We start from the raw sequence: 27445 nt of genomic DNA on the forward strand, positions 1-27445 counted from the left end.
AAACTACACTAGTCAAATCCAAACATGTGTAAACGCCGTATGTTAATTCAGAATGAATTATGAATAGTTTATTTTTCATCGAATATGCTGGGAGCTGTGACACGCTGCGCGGCCACAAAAGCTTTTACACGCTGTGTCATTCAGGGATAGCCTAACACTGAGCTAGACATCCGTTTCACACGTCTCTCTATTCTTATACACCCGGTTAAGAATTTTAAATCACAAGAAGCAGGGCTGAGATCAAACAGGAAATGATGTGAGCCGATGTGAAAGGGTGAACCTGTACCTCATCCGCAGTGGATGATGTGAGGTGAGGAGGTGTCAAAGAGGTTTTGAGGATGAAGGTGCAGGTGTGGGAGAAGTTTTGTGTTTATACCAGCACAGGGGCAGGGCCAGTGTCTTTGGGACTGGTCACTGTGTTGGCTTTGTTGTTGACCTGCAGGGGGCAGTGTAAAGGGGACATGACACACGTGCACACTTTTCAGACCCACATTTGTGCTCACACACACACACAGACACACATACTCTGGCTACGGTCCACTCCAAAGAGATCATCTCAACTCGTGTGATGTAACTGAGTGTTAAACTGTTACCAACCAAGACCTCTTTATGAAATCTGTGGGTTTTATGAAGTGCACTTAGTCAGGAAGGCGAATGTATTGAGGAAAGCTCCACTTTTGACGCAGAAGAGGTCAGTTAAACTAGGCTGTGCTGACAGTAGGGAACACGTATCAAAAAGCAGTCAGAGGGAAACTGCTTATGTTCCTAAAACCAAAATCTTTTATTAGGTAGCAAATTTGTATTTAATTCTAAAGTGCTAGACTCAGCAGAACACAAAGGAGGCTGTTAGTAACAACATGGAGGATATCAGGAGTTATAATCTATCATTTTGAACACCCATCCGGTCCGATATATAGTAACAGGTAAGAAAACATTTGCTTAATGACCGACCAATAATAAAATACAAAACTTTCTATCTACAGTATATAAATGTAGATATTTACTGGTCTGACCATCTATTGAAGGAGATGTGGGATCAAGCTCAGAAATAACAACCATTGCTCACTGCTTGGTGTGACTGTCCCTGAATGATGATGTTGCTGAGTGCACAATGCATAATAATCATCCAGAAGGCTCCTCAGACACTGAACGTTCCAGCAAACTAATGCAAGTCAACAAAGCATTTTTTCTTCACGGTGCAAAGCGACTCACCTTAACGCCATCCGCCTTCTTGTTGAGCAAACTCTTGGCTGCTGCAGAAGGACAGAAAGAGACAACACTTCAGCGTGAGGGATCTCAAACAGAGTCCTGAGGCTACACTAACATGCAAGCAAGCATATCAGTCAGATGCGCTTATCTTCAAACTCCAGGTGCAAAATCCAACTGCAAGATCCATAATGCAATGCAACAGATGCTTAGAGTGGCATCTTCATTGATGGGAGGTTGTTTCTCCCGACTACACGCTGATTCTCATGTGAAGGGCTGGAGGGCGGGCGGTTGATTGGGGATTGGGTGTGTATTTAGCAAGTGATGAAAGAGGTAAGACCCACACAGCATTCTAAAATGGACATTTGCACACATGCACTTAACAACTAGCACACACACACACACATACAATCCTGCCACTCCTCATCGCATTTCTCACGGAATAAAATAATCCAAACACACTAGATTGCATTTCAAAATGCATGCTGCATCCTTGTCTGCATTTCATTCTGATCTCATCTTGACATTCTTGCAAGCGTGAGCTTTAATTGTGTGTTTTTTTTAAATACCAAACATCTCATCTTCATGCATATGTGATTGGCTCTTATGAGAGTTAAGTAAGGCCTAAATACATCACAACTATTTCATTGAGCCAAACCCCGCACATTTCCCTGTCATTCCAAAAAAAAATCTTACCTCAAACGGAAACCACAATCCAAACAAAAGAAGGAAAGGAATTTGAAAAAGGAAGAAAATGATGAATATAAAGAGACACAAATGCACTAATGCATTTTACTGTAGAATGAAGAGAGAAAGCAGGCTGGTAAGAGCATGACAAAATAAGAGATAGGTCAACAAAAAGAAAGGTATGGCAGAGCGCAAAATCGAGATAAAGTGAAAGAGCTACAGCTGGAGAGATAAAGAGAGATGTCTCTGTTTGCCTTTGTTCTACAGGAAAACAGACCGAAGGCATTCAGAAATAGGTTCAAAAGGTTGCTATTCTATATAAAAGTCGAAGATTAATTGCACCTTTTTACCTTCTTTGTGGTGCCTCTGATCTGTTCTCCTCATGACTAGAAGATGCATTTTTCATAGCGAACCTAACCAAACTACCACCAATATTTAAGGCCCAGAAGTATCAAGCCTCCCGATGTTTTCAAACATAAGTGGTTTTAGTTCATAAGATATGTTTGGGTAACCCAGGTCTTGGACACCAGGCTGAGAGAGACATACCTGAGAAGTTTCTTGTGACCAGCAAAGTGGTCAAAATGGCTCCCTGCAGTGATGGAGAAGAGGGAAGTAATAATGATGATGGAAGGAAGAAAGGGAGAAAGGAACGGCGAGACAGAAATAGCAAGATTGATTATAAGGTCACGGCAAGAAAGAGGAGAGCATCAAAAGGGCAACTTGAAGGTTTTAGAGAACAAAGTCATCATTTCTAGCGTGCAAAGTCTAGAGTGGGGAAGGAGAGATGGCTGGATGGATTGTTCTGTATAAATAGAACCATGAAGGATTGCCAGACGTCCCACCTTGAGTTTCCTCCTGGCGTTGAATTTCTTCAGGCACTCCACCGTCTCCTGCCTGTGCATCATGGAGGCTACAGTGGACCGTTGCTGCAGGAAGAAGATGAGAGGATTTGAGGATTAAGGGAGAATGGAAACAATGGATGGGAGGAATGTATGCATGTGCATGTGTGGGCGACTATGTGTGTTCTCACAAGTTGGATCTGATGGCACAACTGATGCTACTGAGGCATTCTGTTACCTATAATAGTTTACCAGTATCAGTGTGTGGGTCTTTATCTTTTTGTGTCTTCTGTGTCTGTATATGAGTTTATGTGTGCGTTTCTGCATGTCTGTGGTATGTGTGTGTGTGTGTGTGTGTGTGTCTGTGCCACATACACAGATCCAGGGATGTTTGAGGGCCTCGGTGGCAGTGATGCGTTTACTGGGGTTGATGGTTAGCATCTTGTTGATCAGATCTTTGGCATCAGGAGTTACAGTGTCCCACTCTGGGGACGGGAACTGTCAGAAAAACAAAAAGAGTGTCAAACGCATTGTCACAGACAACGGTAATAGGGACGAAATACGGCATCATCAGACGTTCTTTGTTTTTAGCAAGACGAACGAGAAGAGGAATGAAAAAGAAAAGTGAAAACATAAATGAAAATACAGAAAATGAGTGAAACATCTATCCTCTGAGAAAAAGAGAAAACCCCAAATAGACTCAATATGTGTATTAAATTTTTATTTTATCATATTTTTTGCTACAAATATGGTTGATGTGTGATTTTCTCTGCAAGGTACACAAAGAAGATTAGGTTCCTTTTACAATTACAATTACAATGGTTTTGGCTGATTCAGATGAGGAAAACATAGTTCTTAATTTTCCAAATTCCAAAGTCACAGTAGAGAAAACAAGCGGGCCACACTTAACAATAGTCATGACATCGAACCATCTGAGAAGCAATTTGTGGAACCATTTTGGATTTGACACACACATAACCAAATGGCTAAAGGTAAGGCTGTTTGCCGATGTTTAGAAATGCCACTGCCTCATGGTAATGTAAGACGAGACTTATTTTTGTGAAGATAAATTTGATAGATTACCTTCTTAGGTCTATTATTGCATAATATAATATATATAATATAATAATACTATTTGCATAATTGAACTAATGCTGTTTTTTGTTTTTTATTTAGACAGGGAACTACATAACATGCCATGGTGCACTTTGGCTGTGATTGTAGTACTGGTTAAGGTTGGAGTGATATGATATGTGGTGATCAAATACTGTATCAAATTTGTTGAGATGGACTTTAAAAGTGGACCAAGTAAGGACGAAGAAGCTGTCCACGTGCTCTTGCTATACCCCCGTTCCTAAAGTAGTTTTTATTCAGTAACTACAAGTTTGTCAGTGATGTCACCATGACAACACATCCTAAATTGCCTGTTAATAAGGTCTACAACGTTCTACAACACATTTTAGGATTGAGCCTAGTTTGTACTGTATGCGTGTGAGCGCTTACATCATAGGCCCCAGCCTTGATTTGTTGGTAAAGGCGGTGCTGGTCCTCATCCCAGAAGGGAGGGTAGCCCACCAGCAGGATGTACAAAATCACACCTGCAGAGAAGAGACATGGTAAGTTCAGCATGTAAACAGAAAGGACCAATATACTATAGCAATGTATGGTGATAAAAAAAATATAGTATTCATTACTATTAAAGACTTTAAACAACATGACGCTGCAGTGTTGTTGCAGAACAGTCTTCTTCAAGTTCATTCAAACACTTGCAGTGAGAGAATTTGAATGTTATTTACCACAGGCCCACATGTCAACAGGCTTCCCATATGGGTCTTTCCTCAGGACCTCTGGAGACAAGTAGCCCGGGGTGCCGGCAAAACCTGGAGGAGTGATATGGAGGGAGGGAGGAGATGTGGAATGGTAGGCAGGAGTGGGCGATTCAGTGACTAGGATGTTTCTCGACTAACTAAAAGTGCGATTGATTGATTAGATCGACTTATTGGTTGGTTGCTTGATTCACCAACCGATTCAGGTTGAAAAATGGATGGATGAATACTCACCAAACCATGCCTGCTGGTCCCCCTGCACCTCGATAGCCAGCCCAAAGTCAGCCAACTTGACCGCCGCCCCCTTCAGCTTACTGGCCAATAGAAGGTTCTCAGGCTGGGGGGGGGCGGAGTCAAACAGGTTAGAGGTGAGAGGTCACACGCTCTGGGAAAAAGCCGCCCACAGACACAGATCTAAAACCAGGTTAGCCAAACCAAATCCTAATCCAAGCTATTAGGGGTCAACAATGCTAAACTGCTCTTAAATCAGTGTCTCGGGCAACTCCCTTTCTGCCACACAAATGACAGAGAAACATAATAAAATGGGCATGGGACCAAATCTCTATGTGACAAAGGACACTTCTCCACGCTGGAGCTGTGGACTTGCTCCCCATGGTCTCATGGATTGTGAGAGAGTTCATTGGTAGCAGACACAGTGTGCCCCCATCCGCAATGACAACTGCTGTTAAAATCCATGAGTGGGAACAAAGTGCACACGGCGGGGAGAAGGATACAGGAGGGGAGGTGTGGTGTAACGGGAGACGTGGTTGTAAAAACAAGAGACTCAGCCACATATGGGTAAAGACAAAATGCACGCCGCACACAGACACAGTTTAGCACAATCGCAAATATATGCAAGCACATCAGCAAGCACACGGGCACACACTCTCTCAAACACACACACACACGGACACAGGTGCAGAAAGGTCTTTGCTGACCTAAGGCCAGTTAGACATTGTGCTCTAATGAATAATACATTTCCTAACATTTAGAAACTCTAAACACAGACGGCCTGTGAGCAGTCAGTTTATGGCAGACATATGACTCTACAAGACACTAACTGACAACTGGACAACATCTACATAATCATCTCCATCGCAACGAATAAATCTTCCTGATTATGAAGCATCCGAAAACTTAAAATCCCCTCAGAAGAGGATATCTACTCTAATAAAGTCCATGGATTAGAAATCTCATAAACCACAGTGGTTATTCTGATTATCTCTGTATTCAATGTTTCTTATGGTACAGTTACATGTTCACTCTCTTGCTATACCTCCCCTTTCGCCTCCCCATAAAAACGCTCTCGGGATGTCATGACAATACAGACTATCATTGGAATATTCATGACCTGGGAAATCTTTCACATCTCAACATCCTTTTTACATAATTATGCAAATTCTGATCACTCCACAGGTTCTGGCTCGTGATTGCTCCTTTTCCCGTCACCATAGCGCTACACTCGGAGTGCTCCGCACTCACACACGCACATTAAGATGCTAGCGAGCTCTCTGCAACATCAGGGGAAGTGTTAAGAGGAGGACCCTTAGTCCTGACATTGGCAGGATGGGTAATTAAGCTCAGAGCATCGACTCAACAAGATTTTACTGCAACAATGTAGGAGCCAAGCCTCCTCCGCCTCTGCAGTTTGGTATGTTTCAATCTGTTTTTTGCTCTCACATGAAAAGACAATTATCGATTTCAGTTTTATGTCGTAAAAAACAAAACAAAAACGTGTGTGAATGCAAAGGGTAAGGACTGTGAGGGGAAGCGCTGGGCCTTTCTGAATGTTGCCATCTGTCGCACAGAGTCAGGACTGAACATGGGCTGCATCCATGGCTGCGGTCACACAAACCTTCAGATCCCTGTGGACGATCCCATTAACATGGCAGTGGTGGACACTCTCGACGATCTGCTGTATGCAGTGGCTGAGGGCAGGAGAGCGGTGAACAGGCACAGGGTTGTGATAAAACAAATGGAAGGGGAGGCAGGAACGGAAAAGGAAGAAAGGAGACAGAAGAGAAGACAAGGGAAATTAATCGAGGGGGGGAAGAGAAGAGGAAACAGTCCCAATAACAATGTATCACATGCCCCTCTCATTAGGCTTCTTATGTGTGATGCTGCTTTCTTGACGGGTGACATTAAGTCCCGTGACGGTAGTAATTTTTCACAAGATTTGATGTATTACACCATATAGACAAACCAACGTCATACAGTGTCTATGACAAGAAAACTCTCTCTCTCTCTCTCTCTCTCTGGGGAGGAAGTAATTCAACACAACGCTGGCAGTGTAAGTTAGGCTGTGTATGATTAATACCGCAGGCTATCTGTCGTGAATCACTTTTATAAATAACTGTAAGACATGCTTTGGAGACAAGGCAGCTGTATCACACCCTCTAAGAAGACCATATGTGAAACGCACAAATATAGCACACACCCACACCAGTAACAGACAGAGATGCATAATAGCTGCTGTTTTCAGCAGTGTGTGCGCATGTGTGTTACCTTGCATCAGCCTCACTGTAGTACTCCCTGGCTACGATGTCCTCAAACAGCTCTCCTCCTGTCACCCTGTGGAGGGACAGAGATTGTGCACGTCATAGTGAACGTTTCTTTCTCTCTGTATCGATGACCAAAACAATACTTTTCTTGTATTGATAGAGATCCTTACACACACACCATAAAGTTATTACATGTGCGCATAACTCATCAAGGTTTGTATGGGCACATATTTACCTAAAGAGCTTTCTACAAACACACCCTTAGGCGCATCCACCACACACATGCAGGAGAGGGGATATAGGTCAGGAGCCTATAACACTTGCTCTTTATAAGTACCATAGCCAGGTTGTAGCCGAGATTAATGCATTTTTTTATTATTAAAACAGGGAGCATCACACCAGCTAGCTCTTATGCAGAGGTTAGTTGGTTACTTCCTGGTGTAACTGGTGTGTAATCTTAGCTAACCAAACTAACTAAGTTACACAACGTTATCTTGCTGGAGAATAAAAGAGGTATTGTTAACTAATAGGAAATATGGTTCACACATCCTACTTGACGCTTAATCGAAATACCGTTGAATTATGATGTAAGCCTGGAGGATTTTAAATAACATTTCACCAAAATAACATGATACAGTCCTTTAATTACAAAGCGTTATTTCCCACCCACTCCAATATTGTTCATGTGTAAATATAAACGAAAAAACAAAGTAATACCTATATTTAAAAACGCCAAGCGATCACTTGGCCCCCTGAAACAATTATATTTGGTAGTTATGTTACAGCTTGTGATGCTGCAGTGACTTCCTGTCTAGTTGGTTGCTTTTATTGAACAGAGCTACAGATGTTTCCAAGCAACAGATTAAGATAAAGTCTTATAAATGTTGAAATTCCATACAAAGATGCTATTTAGTACGCTAAAGTATGTGAAAATGTTGTATTAATATTATATTTTATTTAAATTACATACTATTTCTGGTCAAATATTACAGTATGCAAACACTGGACACTGTGCATGCATAAATATCCCACAATGCAATGAGGTAGTAACAACAATGTTCATAACTAACAGACATAATACATTACGTAATATGCTACGTAATTCCTTTTTTAAATCAGTTCAGACTTTATAAGTCTCACAAATCATTTGTGCGTCCGAAAAGATAAACACTACCTTTTATTTACACAAAAGTATATTGAACGATAGTACACATGTTGAGTATGTAGTGCATAATATGCGATTTTGGATGCAGACAATGTCTTTACTAGACATTCCTGAAGTTTTATAGTGCAACCTGACATCCTAAATCTTGTACCACCTACTTAGGAAGGACTTTACACACAAAACTTATCCAAATACACCAGTTAGAAGGGAAAGTAAAACAAGCAGAAACATGTGTAATTGCTAGCGTGGTTACATTTGAAAGGGAGAGTGTGCGTGTGTGTGTGTGTGAGAGATAGAGAGAGTCTGTTACTCACAGATCAAACACCAGATAGTGGAAACCCTCTTCTGATATGCTGTCATGGAGTCGTACTGTCGAGGAGATTTAGCAGGAACAGAAACACAGGACGGAAAAGGTAAAGAGACATAAGAAACAGCCAAATGAAACAGAAAGCAGTCAATACCTCAATACAAATACTGCCATTACTCATTATTTACACTTTCCTTTGTGCTGCTATGCCACAGAGTTAGGTTGTCATCAGTAATATGCAAAAAAAATCAAGCAATACATCGTTATTTACAGATAACAAAGCCTCAGCTACATGCTAGGCTATACAAGTTTGGTTTATGAAACCAAACCGCTGTAACAAACCTGTACTCACACAATCAGCCTGGTACCATTTCAATTACATTTCTTTTGACATCTGAACTAGCATCTGCTCAACATGTATTATAAAGGAATATCAATTCAAATCCTATGTGTGGGGAAGATTTGTATGATCAAACATGTTTCATGCTGAATAACTATTCGATTTAAACACAGTGAGAGCTCTTTGAATCCACTCAAACATTTAGATATTTGAAAGGAAATTGTACTGGCTGCCACTTTGGTCCTTGATCCTTCCAGATGTGCTCTTTTAATCCAAGGTATTAACATACACAATACTTAGTAGTGACATTAGAAAGTCAACAATGCCCTCAAAGCCCACTGAGCATTTGGCTCCTAAAACTTGAGAATTATCCGAAATCATTTCTTTGTAGTATCTCCAATATATTATAGATTGCCTTTTTTTCAATTTTTAACATGTTTTTTTTAGAGGAGACACTACAAGTGAATACTTAAAAGTTGTGACTAATAGATAGATACCACCATGAAACTTTCCCAAGTGATTACTTACATTAAGACAAGTATATGTATGTTTATGTATTCAAATGAAGCTTTATCTTTTGAAATATGTGCTTTTATTTCCAGAACAGAAATCTGAACATTGGACCAAGCCAGGTTTAAAATGATTGTTGATTTTTGTTGAAATCTGAGAATCAATTGAATTATGGATATTTCATTTTATCCATTCATAAATCAGAAAATAATGTCAAAAACAATAGAAAACTATTTTTGCCATATGTTTAGTAATAAAATATTAAATTATTCAGGCTATGAATGACATATCAATGAATCCCTCTGTGAAATCCTTCAGAATATAGATAGGAATGCAACTGGAGAGTTTGGTGGATGTAAATAGACAAAGTAGTAGAATCGACACCTGAAAAGTGCATTTTGGAAAAAAACATCAGGAATCAAAATAGCTCCAAATCTAAAAATGGACCAGTGCATGAAAAGCAATGTTTTTGCCCGTAGTGTAACGCCTTAAGATTTCAAAGCCAGGGAGTCAAATGTTGTCCTCAGACTTTATAAGGGCAGAAGTTATCTTGGAAAACTAAACGGCAGCTGTACTGCAGAACTGAAAAAAGAGGAGAGACAGGTTCTATCCGAGGTGTAATGAGGAGGAGAGAGCTAAAGGGTCAGTAGTTTAGAGAGAGGGATTTCTGATGATTCAGCTGGGAGAGCACACAGATACATCATCATTAGATACCTTTGTACACGTGTACACACACACACACACACACACACACACTTGTCTCCCTCATAACTGTGTCTTGAAGATGAATAGCCGTAGCAGGATTCCCCAGAGACCTGAACAACATGTGTGCACGTGTTTGTATTAGTGTGTATACTTGTGCATGCGTATTCTAAGATCGAGGACTCGCAGCTCACCGATGTTGGTGTGCTTCAGTAAACGACAAATCCTCGCCTCTCTCTCCAGCTTTTGATGATCTGAAAGAAAGAAACGCGAGACACAAACACACAGAAACAGAGACAGGTTATTTTTAATGCTCTTCATTATCCCCTGCTATGATTGGCTTTCTGAATCATCCAACATGAAGTTGGCTGCAAGTTAGTTTTGACTCAGTGGAGGACGTTGTCAGCGTCAGAGTGTGTTTGTGTACTTGACATTCACACTTCTGTATGTACAGTATGTACGTGCGCGCGTGTGTGTTGGCTTTGTGTCGGCCCTGTCCTTTTCCCTATCAGAGCTGAAATGCTTGATAAAAATAATGTGACCCGATATGTATTGGTGGTGTGCCACAAACAGGCCGGCAATAGTGGACAGCACACAGGGAGCAGCCACAGTGGGTTCATACTGACCTCCGGTGTCAGGCTTAATATGAGCTCACGCAATGTGCTTACAGGTTGCTTTTGCCGCCCTGAGAACAAAATGAACTTGCAAGGCTGCAAATGGAATTTAATCCCACATCTCCCAAGGCCAAATCCACAACTTCAATGTAAAGAGCATTAGATCTACATATTTCATCGCTCCCTTACAGCAGAGTGAATGGGTGATGTCATAATATACACCGAAACAGAGACTATAGTTACAAATCAATGGGTTGCTAAATGACAATATTGTCACTGCATTAATGGATTTTTGTATCCATCACATGATAAAGGATCTTGATTGCTCGGGTTTTTCATTCAGTGAGCTAAAGACAAACCATGAAACCTGCAATAACTCGTTTTTTTTTGGCCGCAACAAGCTGTGAACACAACACTGACATAATCACCCTTCTTTTAGCTCTGTTTTTGGTCTCCACCAACCTCTGGCTCTTTAGCTGCTAAATGCTCCACTATGTTCAGCAGTTAGTTGCTAACTATGTGTCTCTGCACTTTGGTGGTGAGCAAGTAGCGTACAATGTTGTTTTTTAGCTTTTTTACTGAAAACAGCAGCTTACTATAGCTGAAAACAACACCATTAGAGTGGCAAGAGCGCAACTAAACTGGAAAAATGTAGGCCAAAACAATGAGCTGAAATGTACAGTGTAACATGTCTTTTTCAACCTACACACAACGAGGGATTAGTAGTGAGAATTGTGGGTTTATACATCAGCAGTGGGTATTTAATCTAAACACTGTATATTCTACTTATTTGAATCTATAATGCATGCTTATGAAGAGAAAAACTTTCATGAGCTGAACAACAACCCCGTCTTCAAGGAGAGATAGAAAGGACACCAGGTATTAGGGTTAATGCTCCTTCCATTTGACCACAGACTCAGAGAGAATCTCACATCTCTCCTCCATGAGACCAGACGGATTCTATCTGACCTGGCGAGAAAAGAAGGGACTCTCAAATCTCCCTATCAGAAGACGCCAAAGTCCAGTGAGTCTGATTCGGAACAACTGAGTAATAGCAGCAGTCGCTATAAGGAGTGTTGCAGCACGGCGCTGAGGCGACCCATTTCAGCATTGCCTCGGGACACAAGAGAGCGTAAGGGAGAGAAAGAAGAGCAGCGGGTTCAACTTTTTTTTTTTTTTAAATAAAATAGGGCGCCTATTTTTCACTCTCATCTGTGTCTCCTTCCTCTGCTCTTCTTGATGCTATGGAAACTGTGGACTGAAGACCAGCAAAGAACACCAGGCAGCCTGTTCCCATTATAGAAACAAGTATCTCTTTGTTGTGTGTCGCTGTGGTGCATCCACAAGCAGGCACACAGACAAACTTAGGGCGGCAGCAAAAATAAAACTTGGTGTGCTCTCAAATGCTAAGGCAAAAAAAAATGCCAGCACGGTACAGTGTGCACAATGCGACTGAAAGAGTGTTCACCCACACCAGAGGGTGGAGTTTATCAGTCGCAGTGAAGGAGAGGAAGCCAGGATAAAACCCCAACAGTGAAATGCAAAACAAATGCAGGATGAGTGGTGGCTGCACTACAGATAAAGCTAAAAATACAGGAGGACGAAGTTGACAGAAACATGCCCTGGTACAGTTAGTTACAAGCACAAAAAAAAACAGAAAAGGAGATGATCAGTCCCTAAACCATCGACGAAGAGGTAGATGTGTGCCAGTCACTTTCATGATCTACTGAAACAAGTTTTTTCTTTATAGCCCAATACCACAAATTAGCTTCAAGGGGCTGTAAAATCAGTACAGCATACAACACAATGCTATAAGAGGTGACAAAGGATTTAAATAAACAGCACACAAACTGGAGACGTGCATCCCCCGAGCCACAACGTGGAGCACAATTAATCCCAAGGTAGTGTAAACCACCTTCAGGGGTGGCGAAGAAGACTGGTTTGAAAACGTCTGAAAAGAGGACTGCGCGCGCTGCAACAAACTGAACCCGGCGCTGCTCTTTCGCGTGGCCACAAGCCCGCCATGTTGCCTGTGAGAACACGCCAATTTCAATTGTGTCTGAAGTAAAGTGCCAGCATTCCAGACGGGCGGCATATCGGAGAGGCAGACAGGCATCCTGACAGGCAGAGCCAGAATCAAGGGCAACGCGGCCATTAATTCATGGTTAGCAGGACCCTTCTGTTTTGTTTACAAGTTCATTTAACAGGGACCACGAATGATAAACATACATTTCAAGACTTGAAATCCCATGCGTTATAAAAGCACATCGGCAAGGTCACCAATCTCTCCATCTCACCGTGTCACTGAAAGACACAATCTTTTCATTCTTTTAATCTAAACGCCATTTTTTCTTAATATAGCATTTCAATTTTTATGTCACTTTAAGATTTTTGTTTTTGGTTGTATATCAATGATTTTTTTACTCTACTAGTATTCAATTTTGCATTGTTGAAGCACTTGCTTTTGTCAAATGTTTCCCCAATGCACACTATAATTTATACAAAATGTTTGTATGGATAAGAATATACACAATACATTCATAAAAATGTATGAAAACACCAATAATTACTCACAATCTTTTCTTGTTGTATGTAAACAATCTTAAAACTTCCTCACTGGCTTACATGAAAAAGCTGCGCTTCATAATTCATCATGAGAGCATTCTTCAGCGGACACATTTCTAGAAAGCATACAGTAGCTACTGTGCTTAAGTTAGCCCGGTACACATGTTTAGCCCCCAGCCGTTATCCTACGTATTGTAAAATAGATCTGGCATCCCACACAGATGCATCACTCACCACACACCCAAAAGAGTGTTTTTATTTATTTTGTTGTATTGTGTTCTCTGGCGATGTATTTGAAAGTGTTAAAAAATATATTTAAGTCCTCCAGAACTTGGCTTAAAGATAAGACGACAGTTGCATAAACTATTTCCTTTTTTTTATAATTGAATGACTATTTGCAAATTTGACAATCATGACCCATCCCTACCAATAATTACTTTGACCTTGATGTTCAGGTACAGATTTATATATGTATTGAGGTATTTATTACCTTGAGTTTGAGATCCACTGATCCAGATTTACTTATTTAGGTATTATTACTTACGTAGACGTTCACATCAACAGTTATCCCGTTTGTAGTCTATCGTTATAACCTCCATTGCTAGTGCAAAGTTTTGTAGTCGACCCTCAGTATTAAATGTCAGAGTTCCCAAATGCAGAAATCTTTTTAGAGCATTACCTGGAAATTGACTAAATCCCTTTAACACCATCTATCAGTCACTGACAAGTTTGAAAACAATAATTGCTTTTATCTGTCGCAGAATATTTGTGAGTTATATAAAATGTTAGTATCATGATAAGTAATATTTTTTGTTGTTTTAGGTCTGCAGGAGGAAGACTAATTCTTTCTTTAAAGCAATAAAAGAATATCATGCAAACGCTGCCTTAAAGGTACATACAAAGGCGGTCACGATAGGTTGGTTCTAATTTTCCCTGCGCTGCAACTCACTGAACACTGTAAATGTCTGTCATGTAACAGCCCGCTCTCTCCATCATTTCCCACCTCCACTTTCCTTTCACTCTCTCTCTCCCTCCACTCTCTCCCTCCTCCACAGGTAGTACACCTCTCAGCCGGCTGGACATCTGTTGTCTAGCAACTCCTGCACCAATCAGAGCGTCGGGGCCTCTCCTCTCCTCTGCAGTGGAACCAGCCTTGCATGCAAATGGCCGACATCGAGAGTTCACACGCAACTATCGAACTACAGACAAGGAAGGCAGAAGTAACTTGTTCTTTAGGAGGGGACGCACTTTATGAAATGCATGTCTTTGAAGACATCTCCTCTGAAACATCAAACCATCTCGCGCACACTGTGGACATGGATTAGCATAGAAAGTAGAAAAGGGAACTTTGCAGATGAATTGCAACAGTTACAAGATGGTTAAAAGAGCACACAGTGCACTATAATGAATAGCAAAACCCATACTAAATGTGTGCCCACATTAAATGATTTTGTTTAGACAGTTGCTCATGCATGACATTAAAATAGCAACTTTGAATTCTAGCCCTTTGCGAGATGCATTTGACAGCAAAGATGATGCGGTTGTTGTGGAATACAGGAGGCTGCCGAAAGCTCTGCAAAACTTAAATATGTCACGACTGTTTTTATGCTGTAATTTTAAAGAGTAAATAGAAAACCTTTGCTGTGAAATGTAACAATTTTAGTGTCCTAGCTCTGTTAGAGTGTGGACAATGTGTCAATAACTTTGATAATGATTTAATTAGGGCCGCACAATGACTCGAATTTGATCAAATTAAAATGGCCTATACTGCAATTTTTCAAATTGCAGGTTGCACAGTATTTGTCAAAGGCGAAATGGTCGTGAAAATATTTTTAAATTAAACATTATGGTGCTGCAGAGATGTCCTGGCCTACTTAACAAAACATCTTTGTTCGGTACAGATCCCCGCAAAAATCACAGCGTGATCACATTTAATATGTTTTTCCATAACAATGAGAATAATGATGTAAAAATGATCATTCCCTCTGATATCACGAATCATAACGCAACTACAATATCAGTCAAAATGATGACATTTAGATTTTCTTTCCAGAATGGTTCAGCCCTAGTTCTAATGCATTTTTTGTGGTTGAGGTCTGTTCTGGTTTTAGCACTATTGCTTCATAAGGGTGCTGCCTGGTGTGGAGATTACAACTTCTCCCTGATTCAAAGATATACAAGTCAACTGGATTGGAGCACAAAAAATGCCCACGTGTGAGTGTCTATATGGTCGCCTGACAGAGCGTTTTTACATTTGAATGGAGTGGAAAATCACATTTTACACCCATACCTGAAGCGACTGGCGCTGCAGTCGACTCTTGAGATTTGCTTCACTCTCGAAAAAAAAAGTCTCAGACTCACAACAATGAGTTCTGACTGGCTGACAAAATTGTTACTTTAATGTACCTGTGCAAGCGTGTGTGTGTGTGTGTGTGTGTGTGTGTGTGTGTGTGTGCAAGCTTGAGCCCTGCTGCCACAGGCACTGGTGAGAGGCCTTTTGCTTACATAGTTATAACTGACAGCAGCATTTCTGCACTGCCGATGCAATTGTGGAGACGAATGTGAAGCCACCCCAGTCAGCTGTTATCATTCAGGCATTCTGTGTGTATACAGAATATATATGCTACTCTGTCGAGCAGAGAATAACTATTCATAAAGAAATATATCGTAGCAACCCGTGGTAAGGAAAACTACGAATAGCGAGCGGTTCCTTTTATCGTAGATATTCTTTATTTTCCTTCAGTCTCAGTTGTTTTCTTTACATTTTTTGATAAAGATAAACATGTTGGAAGTTGTTGTTTTTAATTGTTACTCTGCTTTTATGCCAAAAAATATATCGCAATATATCTCTGTGCCATAAAACAATCCAACAGATCTGCTGTGAAATCTAACTTTACGAAACACTGTACGATGCGGTGCAGCAGCCACAAGAGGCGGGAAGAAGTTTGTTTACGGCAATCACAAAAGTGTCTCAAAAGCTTCTGTGGTAATTATATATTGATATATATATATAATGGATGCAGCATATTTAAATGGACAAACTCTGCATGAACACACAGCTCTCATTTACATACAGCCGGGTCGCTGTATGGCAGTCAGCTGCTTCGCTGTCTGCAGGACTCCGAGCTCTAGCATTTGTCGCATCATAAACCATCTTGTCTAAAACAATCTATTCCTTAGCATCAGCATTGCACATATGTAGCCTCCGCCCTGCCCAGATTACGATTTCATACTTCTAACCATATTTAGGACGGCTTAGTTATCATTTACGTCCTTGTTGGTTTGTCGACAGCAGCAGCAGTGGAGCTTCCTTTATCTCTCTTTTGTCTCAGCAACAGACATTTATTACTAGAGAATTAGCTAAGAGTCTACAGACATTACCACTAATGTCATAAACCACTAATTAGAAAAAGACGTAACACCAAGAGAGCCGTACTGCGTGTAAAAGTCAGAAAATGGATGATAAAAAGCAAACATTTAGACCTTAAAGAACATCTGCATAATGTGCTTAAGGGTGACACAATATGTTGTAAAATCTATGTTACTATGACTAAAGAATATGGAGAAAGAAATGTGCTGTAGGCCAACAGGGAAGTAGTCCTTATTGCAAAATAACCACCAAAAGCTCTCAAGGATGTTGATGTCAAAATGGCAGTACATATACTGTATGTACCTGGTGATTCACATGACAATTTCCTGTCAATGTACACATTTTATTATTATTATTTATTCTTTTTTTTTGTTATTTGCTTTGACAGGATTCATCCTTCCATCCTGGCTATTCCTACCGCGAAAGAAACTGCTGTGATCATGACATTATGTTTACAAGTGCAAGAGCTGCTGACGTCAGATTTTATATCAATAATGAACATTCTCCTTCATTCTGTACCAATTTGCTTTATTCCCATAATGTCATATAGACAGGGGTGTTTGTTTGTATACAATATATATTCATCAATCATATGTCACTCTTGATTTGTATAGTACTTTTCATACAAACATTTGTAGTGTATATACATATATGTGTGCGTTAAATAAAGATCTGTACATCCCTGTCACATTATGCCTCGTTGTGAATAATATATAATAAAAATATGAATAAGTTATGAACACTGTTATGCTCATCTGTCAGAAATGATCAAATACAGAGGTAGAACAAAACAGTGGACAGCCGATGCAGCTGTGTCTCTTATTTAATTGTCATCTCTTTAAAATGACGGCTCTGAGGCGAGGATGTCTCATTTTGTTAAATGGCTGTTGCCTTAACTCCTCTCTCCTTGCGTCTCCTTGAAGCGAGGAAAGGAATCGAGGAGATGCGTTAGCCTTGCATTTGTGTAGTATTGCAGATTGCATAAGTGTTGCAGATTCAGGGAGAGCCTCGTGTTGAAAAGTTGCGGTCAAAATGTCCGTATTCTGCAAATCATTTCCATTAGCAGACAAAACTCCAAAATTTCCAAACCAGACCCCATCAAGCTCTCTCACCTCTATCTTCCTCTCTCCACTGCTGCTTGTTTCTCTTTCAGTGAGTTTCTGATGTGTCACGTCCGCAATCGCACTGCAGCAGAGCATTTACTGCTATACTGTGTGTGTACTGTGTGCGTTTTCTTTTTCCTTTTGTAGTTTGTCGTCCTGTAAGTCTAAAACTATACCAGTTTTAGGGACAGCCAGAGAAGACACAGCTAAGTCATAGAAAGCAGGAGAGGAGAAAGAAGCAAGGGACAGAAATAGAGACAGAACAAACACCTGACAGAGAAAAGCTTGTCAAATACACAAAAAGGAAGAGACGGACAAAGGGGGCAACGTGTGGCGTGGTGTTTAAACTTTAAACCTCCTGTCCTCTGTTTACATCTTCAGTCTGATTGACACAGTTATGGTGGTCATCTGATTTCTGGCCTCTTGTATCAATCAAATCCACATGATAATTTCACTTCACTGAAAATTCACACACACACACGTTATTTTGGTCTCATACTGACATCAACCGCATGCAATTTCTTTTTCTGTTAACTAATATAAACACTGGTTCAAACTCATTGTCAAATATATCATTGGGATTACGTAGCTTGATTCCAGGTTGCTTTTTTAGACCTACGGTAAATGTGTTACCATCATCTTTGCTGTTCACTGGTAGGTTAATCAAGTGGCTGGTAATGGCAGTGTGACCTGTGCGCTACAGAGTGACTTCACACAGAGTGGAACACTTAGCTACACTTAATGTGAAGGGAGAGTGACATTTGTAACTGCAGGAACGGTTAATGGAAAGGTTAGACTTCTATTGCTGTATTATCAAAGAGATGTAAAGCCACGTTACCATCTAAAGAATTGTCTATTGCCGTCTGTGGGGGAATAAAACTTAAAAAATATGTAAAGATATAGTGGAGGTATCAGTCTACCTCAACAGAGAGTGAAGTCGCTCTACCTCTGTGTGTCATTATCCCAGCTTCTCCTTGCTTTGTTGACATAGCCGGGCGGCCGCACATGCTTTTAGTGTATTTTAGCTCATGTGAGCGTGACATGTGTCTGCACTGCTCTCATATGGTGGTTACAGCTGATAGCGCCGCCGTCGCGGAAGCGTAGCGCCCACCCTCCGGTCCCCCTCAGGTAAACACTGTTAGATCTGAGAGGACGTTTGTTTGTACTGCTAGCACCGTTAGCACCGTAAGCTACAAGCCGCCGGCTCAGTCGCCACTGCGTTGAGGTTAATCTGAATGCTCTTAATTCTTGTATTATGCATGTTTATAGAGGAACATTGAATTACTTCTTTGTGCTGTGAAATAAAACTAGACTCTTGTTGCAGTATTATGATAATACAGACAATTTTGCCAACAATAAACATGATGCTAAAAACTAGCTTGTATGCTTGAGGTTGACTGGTCGATTAAGCTGTATACTGTGGCCACTCCTCGACTGCAACAAATAATTTATTCATATTATTATTTATGTATTGTATACAACTAAATATGTTTAAAGGCAACAATGGTGGCCGGATTACGTTTTCCATCAAAATAGGAAATTATTAATTAAATAACATATCTGAGAAGTTGCAAAAATGTTTATACAGTAAAATGTTCACCGACTGGCTTAATGCAGAAAAGGTCTGCTGTTACTCGAAGCACATTCTAAAATTTAACTAAAATCATGATCTTTTTGTCTAAAAATCCAACCACAGACGGGACTGATGCGATGTGGTCATTTTAAAATAGTACTTCCTCCACTCAAATATGCTTGAATATAATCCAGTCAACGTTTACGTTGGACCCCACAACTTGAGTCGGAAAACAATTTAGTAAACGTAATTATTTAGGAGAAAGGGCATCTGTAAAGTATACACATACGTAATTATCTTGACAATTCTGATCATCAAAAATACCAACGTTTTGCTTGTTACAGCGTCTCAAATGTACTCTTTCTTGCATCGTTGCCAATTTAATACCTTTGGGTATTTTTGGATTGCTGGTCAGACAAAATGAGCAGTTTGAAAACGTCCTCTGGGAAATTATGATGATGGGCATAATTCAGTGAATCTGTTTGAAAAATCAATTCAATCGATCATGAAAATAAACTTTAATTGAAGTCCTAACCCTAATGCACGCGCACAAATCGACCTGCCACACACACCACAACAGGGTGCTAGAACAGTTTAATTAGGAGTTTTAATTGAAAAGATGTAGCGGGGTGAAAGTAACATCCTTTGCGGACAGCAGCTAAGTAGTCGTCGTCCCCCCCTGCAGAACCCCGAGGGTCTAATGAAACCATCCAGGATGCTGAGACACCGTCACCCTCCGCTGGTTCCCAAGAGAAGTAGAATTATGAGACTGATAACTCCCTTGCTTCCTCTTCTGAGGAGAAACAAAAGGTGGCTGGTGTCAGAGATAAAGCTGCCCCCGGAGTATTGCCGGGAGCCTCGTGACGTACAGTAATGTCTGCCTTTATCTTACCCGGCGTAATGCAGCCGCGCACACATTAGACTAATATGTCAAAGTGGTTTAATCTGAGGGTGGCGGTCTGGATGAATCCTTTACGAGGAGAGACACAAACTCACATTTATAATCACGCATATGTTGACACAAAAAGTTGCAGATTTAAATGCAGCAATGAAGCCCCACGGCTCAGTGAATGCTTTTACTACGATAATGGTCATGTAAGAAGTAGCGCTGCTTAACAACACTGGTAGCAAAACAGTACCAAAATAATGTATTTAATCACATTACAAAGGAGTCTTCGTGGGAATATCATTTCTGCTATTTAAACAGCAGTAATAAAAGCATCTTTGTAAATGTTCCTTTGCTTAATAAAAAAGAAAAAAGGGCAGATCATTAGGTAGCTCCATGGTTAACAAAAGAGCTGGCATAGCAACCAGCAAAGGATGCAAGGCAAGGTTACCGATGCAAACTTTGAAACAGTACCAACATACAAGCCTACACACCTTTGTTACTTTTAATACTGAAAGGAACTTTCCACATTTTCTACGTCTGGAGCAAAATTCTTGCTGCATTTATCCACAGGTCTTCCAAATAGATGAAATCAGATGTTTTGCAGCCACACTGCATTCCACACCTACTGCTTGTCAGAAGAAGAAAAAAAGTGGTATCTCTGCCATCTTCTGCTTTTGATTTTGGTCTACAAGATTCCGGAGCATCAAAATGCAAAATGGAACCTGTGGAGCGGTACTGACAAGTTTTAGGACAGGGAAATGTTTCTGCAACTTCCTGGCAGCATGTGCTATATCCATCTCCATCTGTTTGAATGAATGAGGCATGTTCGTTATTAAGTGTTTTTAATTTGGATGTCACTTTAATGCCTCCTTAAGCGCGCATACTCCAGTCTCGATTTGGTTCAGCAGGGAATAAATAATAATGATGCCATTATTATCTGTGGACTCTTTCTATTAATATGTTATAACATCACTCCGTTTCACCGCCATTTCTTGGTTCGAAGCACTTGAGACTAAAGCAATACGCTGGCAGGGAACGTGTGAGGCAGGGAAAAGAGGAGGGAGGACAGAGAGGAATTGTTGGGGGGGGAGGGTAAATCAAACAGAGGTTGAAAAGGACAGAGGCAGAGAGAGAGAGAGAGCGAGAGAGAGAGAGAGAGAAAGGAATAGACAGGAGGAGATGCAGTGCTCTGTAATTATGACCGCCCTCGCTTTCTCTTTCTACAGAGTCTATTACTCTTGTTCGTCATCATACTGTAGGTTCTTTCTGGGCTGAGCGACCGATCATTTTAACATCGAAATCCGGACATTTAAGAAACGCAAGAGCTGCACTTTTGATTATGGCTTACATTATTAATGACACTTTAACATTTTATCTGAAACTGTCATCTAAAATGTATACAGCTGCAACTAATAAGCAAATGAAACTATAGGCTGTGGTCTGGTTCGTGTGCTCTTTGCAACTCAATACTATTTATTTCTATCGACTGTATCTATCGGCCTAAGTTGGTTTTTGTCGAGGAAAGACACACCCCTCTGTATCATTTTGACCTTTTGAAATATAGATAAGGCTCTGTCTTCGCGCCGTTCAATACGACCAACAGAGGGATGGGTCTTTACTTTAATAATCTAGCAGCGTTTTCAGACAGTTACTGCAGGTAACAGCTAGGTAGGAATCAAGGTTGTGAGAAAGCAATCAGAATCTCTACGTTTAACCTTTAATCAGATAATATAATTATTTTAGGCCTGTGAGGTAGCTTGTCCTGTCAGCTTCATTCTTGACCTTAAAAAAAATCTTAACTCACGGTTCAGAGCTTTCCGGCACATCTAATCCCCTTTATCAGTGGATTGAGTTTGCACTTGGCAACAAAGTATTCGACAATTGAGCAAACTCTATCTGCTGACAAAGGCCATGAGATCAAAAGAAAGCTCCAAGAGATCAGTAAGTAGACCCTGATTTAGGAATTTTTTGTCAATCTTTAATAATATCACACGGAATATAACATTTCATGAAAGGTGAGCTCATTTTATCCCACGTGGCCCACACCAGTCATTGCAGGTTTAACTCTTGCATTAACGGTCCAACAAACATAAAGGCAGATTCTCCATATTGTCCATCCCTGAGGTCTTAACACCAAAAAAAATGAAAAACCCATTCGAAACCCATGTGTGTGTGTGTGTGTGTGAGATAGACACCGAGAGTGAGAGAATGACCAACATTTATTTTTAGCACCCAGTGAGTCATGTGGTCCCCCCCCCTCTTCTCCCCACTGATCCCTCCTTCCTTTCCTCCCCTCCCATCTTTCTGTCTCTCCCCTTATCTTTCTCTCCCTCCCACAATCACATCCTCTCCCTCTCATCCCTCCCGTGAGGCGAAACAGAGTCACAGTGACACCGAAAGGAGCGCAGGAATAAAGACCTATGAGAGAGGGAGGGAGGGAAGGTAAATCTTTATCTCGTCTAATGAGGGGAAAACTCTTGATATGCAAAAAGAAAACATGCATATTATTAATATACGTATATATACATATATTCACACACATATATATATATAGATATACACACACCACAGAGGCAGACTGGCTTACACCTCAGCAAAAGCTATCATCTGTTTCCATGACATTTCCACATGAAAAAAATAACAACAGCTTTCGCCACACTGTCCACTATGAGTCAGTTCGGATCGATGGATAGAACGACTGGACTTTATTGACATGGTACACTACCAATAAATTGAAGTGCAAGGATAAGAATAACATATTTTTTTTTTAAAGCTGTTTTAAAACACGAATGACTAATTCTTTTGATTCCTCCCTCCTTGTAAATGGACATCAATTTCGTCACTCTATCTGCTTCCGAAATTCCACAATGCAATGCAATGTTTACAAAGCGAGACAAGCAGATATTTTGTTTTTCTAAAAAATTCAAAATATCTTTATTGCTATGGATTCAAAACGACCCAACTGTTAAGACAAGCTGACAGGGTCACATAGTGGGAAATGAAGCCAGTGCGCGGATACACAAACTAGAACAATCGTGTGCACAAACACACACACACACGCACAAACACACACACACACAAACTGTTGAGGGATTATAGACACACACACACACACACAACTGCACATCACAAGCAAATACAAAGTGACAAAAGAGAGCAGACAGAGTCATCGTGACAGGACACTGACGCATGCATGAAGGGAGAGGGCAAATATTCAACTGCTGTGAGGGATACGGCGTGCACTAACACCCACACACACACACACTTAAATGTTGACTTTCCGTTCTCTCTTTCTTTCTCTGATTATCTATCTCCCCCCCCTTCTGCTTCCTATCCTTTTCTACCCCCTCTCTTCCTCTCTCTCTCGTTCTCTCTCCGCTGCTTCCTCTCATTCACTGGCTCATCTGCTGCTCTTAATGAAACGCTGCATAATCAGGATTGCAGATTGCAGGACTTTGACTGGTCCTATAGGCCCGCCGCACATGTGTGTACGCATAACTAGGAACACCAAACACACACACACACAGTGCATTGATCTGCTCTAAACCCTTTTCAATTTGATATACACACATGCACATTCTCTTGCAAACACACAGTGGTGGAGTGGGGTTGGGGGGAGGTCATGGTCCTGCCAGAGAGAAGGGAATCAGAGTTGCAATTCTAGGGCTTATAGCGGAAAGAGGGTAAGACCATATCTGACACGACAGCATGCCCGGTACGTAAACCTCTATACACACAAACACACACACACTTGTGCACACCCGCAGATCCTCATGCATAGAAGGTGAGATAACCCTTTGCAGTATTTTTGGAAACTCTGTCCCAGCATGCAAGCGGTGAGACACTGATCCGTCTGCCAAGGTGTCTATTACCAACACTGTGCTCAGCGAGCGGGAGGGGTCAACATGGGCAGGAGGAGAGACAGCATCGGTGGGAGAAGAGAGAAAGAAAGAAAGAAAAGAGAGGAGCGGCATGAAGGGAGCAAGGAAGAGGAGAGATAAGAAATGAAGTGACGGCGGAGGAGAGGTGGTGAGGTAGGAAAATGTGCAGGAAGGAGGGGGTGGGAAGAGGAACCTGATGTGGAGTATGACAGTGTCTTCTAAATCAAAAAGAGAGAGAGAGACGATATAAAAGAAGGGAGAAAAAGAAAATGCAAAATAGGGAAGAAGAGTAAATGCCAAGGAGCAGAGAACATGCAGAGGGAGGAGGAAGCTGCTGGAAAGGAATAAAAGGTAAAATACTGCAAAGAGGGGGAGGGAGCTGCTTGTTAATACTCACATACTACAACACTATAAGACACATATATTTGTATTATCACAATGAAACTACAGGCAGTGGCATAACGGGTGCACAACAACAGTCAAGGTCACTTCGAGTAAAATATTTCAAATGAAATTAGACGGCTCGGCTCACATCTACGGGGGCCCGACTGTTTGTGTGGTATGACAGCAGTTCATTGGTCATCGCGGGCAAGCAAGCTGTGACAAAACACACCATTGGCTGAGGGGAAGGGGGCCACAGCAAAAAGCACAACTCTCCATTGGTTAGTAATCACGAACACGCTGTTGGCGGTTCCTGGGTCACATGCGTGCTTGCGCGGGCATGGTACGTGTGAGCGTGCGTGCGAATGTGTGTGTGTGTGTGTGTGTGTGTGTGTGTGTGTGTGTGTGTGCGTGTGTGTGTGTGTATCTCAAGCCCGCAGCAACCAGGCCAACGGCTACAATTACAGTGACGGATGTGAAAGAACTGGGTCGGCTTGGCAAAGAGAGCTGCCCCTGGGAAGACAAGACCAGCCAGAGCCCCCTGAATCAATACGGTGCACATGTGCACAAAGCACACAAGGTTGTATGTGACAAACATTTACATAGAAACCAAAAGGACAGATATGAATAACTCAAAATAACAAAGAGAAAAGTGCAAGTGGGCAAACGCAGCTACAGCATTTACTTCAAACATTTGCTGTTTTGTTCTGCGCACGTTGAAAACTTAAGCAAATCAAGATCCAGATGAGTCTCTGCCCCTGTGTGCCAGTCTGTCTCTCACTCACTGACTTTCACTCTCACAAACTTTTTTCCTCTCACAGCGCCAAAGCCTGTTTCGAGGGCCAGCAATACGATCACAGCTCACCCACGCGGAAGTCAGTGACACTTTGGGGCGTGCTTTCTCTGCTCGCAGGCGGCGTGTGTGTGTGTGTGTTTGCGTACGTGCACGTTGCGTGTTTCTGTACATGTTCATGTGTTCCTACCTCTGGCGGAGAGCTTCTTGGTGTTGATGATTTTGGCAGCAAATTCCTGTCCAGATGAGATTTTCACACACCTCCGGACCACAGAGAATGCGCCCCTGAAAGTAACACACACGCAGAAATACTTAATGGTGAAAAAAATCTCAAAGTAACATGTGATGATACAGAGATGATATGATACATAAGCAAAATTTATGGAAATACACCCGATTCAACTGATCGTTTTTCTTTATGAAATCAATCAATCAATCAATCTTATTTATGTAGCACCTTTCACACACATTGAATGCAATTCAGAGCGCTTTACAAGATGAGTTCTGATGCCTTGGAGCTTGAAACAGCCCTCACATGTCCTAAGTGAGTATTAACAAACATGACTGTGCTCAAATTGAAGTTTTGGCAGTGGCAGGCTGGTGTGCACGTTTGCCGGTGCCCGTGGTCTCAATGTATCGTTGATTTACACAAAAGCATGGGATGTAGTATCTCTGCAGCTTCTCGCACCCCCATAGCTTACAGTACACACTGTCCTCATCTCTACACGAGACCACGGGCACCGGCAAACGTGCACACCAGCCTGCCACTGCCTAAGCCATGTGTGGTTTCCGGCGTTCCAGGCACATGTATGAAGATCAAAAAACTAGGTCAGCTATATTTGAGGGAGGAGAAGAGCAGAGTGCTGCATCCCTCATCCGCCTCGGCTCTGTGGCCAAGCAGGCCGCTCTGCTGTTCAGCCTCCATCTCTGTCCGTGCCCGCCTTTTTCTTTCAAATAACAAATCTACTCTCATCTCCTGTCTGGCATCAAGACAACATCAGAGATACAGCAAAACAGTTAAGACACACTGAGACACAGACACCGGAGAGACGTGAGGACACTCATTACCTCAAATGAACCCCCGTTATTTCACTTACTCTACTTCTAATGGCTGACAACTGTGTTATAGTATAGTCAGTACAACAACTGAAGCTTTGAGCCTATGCAATCGCTGCTGAGCATATAACATGATGTGCACCATAAACACGTTATCTAACATCTTCCGGAGTGAGCAGCTTGCCACTAAAGCTTACCTCAAATTTATAGAGGATTTGGTAAAGGAAATGATAGCATAACATGTTATGTAAGAATTTTACTTGAGTACGCTGCATAGTTGCGTAGCGTGGCACTGAAAAGTGCATCTGCTAACTGTGTCTGTTAGCTGAGTCTGCACAGTGCTATGTGATACAATGTGTGTACAGTGGCTGCACAGTGTGCTTTTGCATTGGAAAGTAAAATACGAGGCAAGCTGGGCTTATGAAACCGGGGTTCCAGGTTAGCGGCCGAACTATGACGAGGACGATTCTGTGGTTGTGTTTGTTTTGGAAAACACTGTGCATGACTATAGCTTGGATCGTCCAATTATGGAAGGATTTTAATAAAATGCTTCGCAAAGATGACAACATATTTGCGCAGTGAGGCGAAGGCGCCGTTTATGGGCGACCAAATGTCACATAAACTTAAAAACATGATGAGACTAAGTATGGTACAGTTTCAAGACATTGGTTTCATGCAGGATAACCACCGCTCCACTCGGCTTTATCTTCAATAAGGTGCTGGAAGTATCAACAAGCTCAAACTGATCTATGCAGTGTGCACTTTATTTTAGCTTTTGGTCTAAAGGAGCTTCATGTTTGCTCTGATGAAGCTCCTTTAGAGTTGTGTTTGAGAAATGTCAATGATTTTGTTTTTCTTCTTTCATTTCACTGAAAATCCAAACAATTCCCATATAATATTAAAAACTATTAGCAGACTCTTGAAACTCTAGTCAGTCAGTCAGTATCTGTCATTTACAATCATTGTATTGATTAACAGTGCAGTATTATTGATTGGCAAGCGCCAATCAGAGCAACAAAGGCCCTTACGCAGCTGAAAGCAGACTACTCAAAAACAAAAGTGTGATATTTTCACTTCATCCCTACCAGCTAGTGTACTGCTGTCAGTGTGTGTGTGTGTGTGTGTGTGTGGGGGGGG

General features: G+C 41.4%; 1 protein-coding gene across 5 annotated transcripts in view; it reads right to left on the reverse strand.

Annotated features, from left to right (window-relative positions):
* Positions 1-27445, reverse strand: part of camk2d2 (calcium/calmodulin-dependent protein kinase (CaM kinase) II delta 2) — a 37105-nt gene that overhangs the window by 8095 nt on the left and 1565 nt on the right. For 3 of the 5 annotated variants that reach the window (XM_031871881.1, XM_031871884.1, XM_031871882.1), the window contains exons 2-14: positions 25443-25537; positions 10278-10337; positions 8539-8593; positions 7064-7129; positions 6414-6486; positions 4793-4895; positions 4529-4612; positions 4236-4330; positions 3108-3230; positions 2736-2819; positions 2440-2482; positions 1213-1253; positions 377-436 (exon numbers count right to left, since the gene is read on the reverse strand). In XM_031871881.1, coding sequence (XP_031727741.1) covers positions 377-436; positions 1213-1253; positions 2440-2482; positions 2736-2819; positions 3108-3230; positions 4236-4330; positions 4529-4612; positions 4793-4895; positions 6414-6486; positions 7064-7129; positions 8539-8593; positions 10278-10337; positions 25443-25537 — 982 coding nt within the window. The remainder of the gene's footprint in view (positions 1-376; positions 437-1212; positions 1254-2439; positions 2483-2735; positions 2820-3107; positions 3231-4235; positions 4331-4528; positions 4613-4792; positions 4896-6413; positions 6487-7063; positions 7130-8538; positions 8594-10277; positions 10338-25442; positions 25538-27445) is intronic. The other 2 variants (XM_031871885.1, XM_031871883.1) reach the window with 1 other exon arrangement.

Source organism: Anarrhichthys ocellatus, unplaced genomic scaffold, assembly GCF_004355925.1.
Source record: "Anarrhichthys ocellatus isolate YVR2014 unplaced genomic scaffold, GSC_Weel_1.0 scaffold61, whole genome shotgun sequence".
NCBI classification, from domain to species: Eukaryota; Metazoa; Chordata; class Actinopteri; order Perciformes; family Anarhichadidae; genus Anarrhichthys; species Anarrhichthys ocellatus.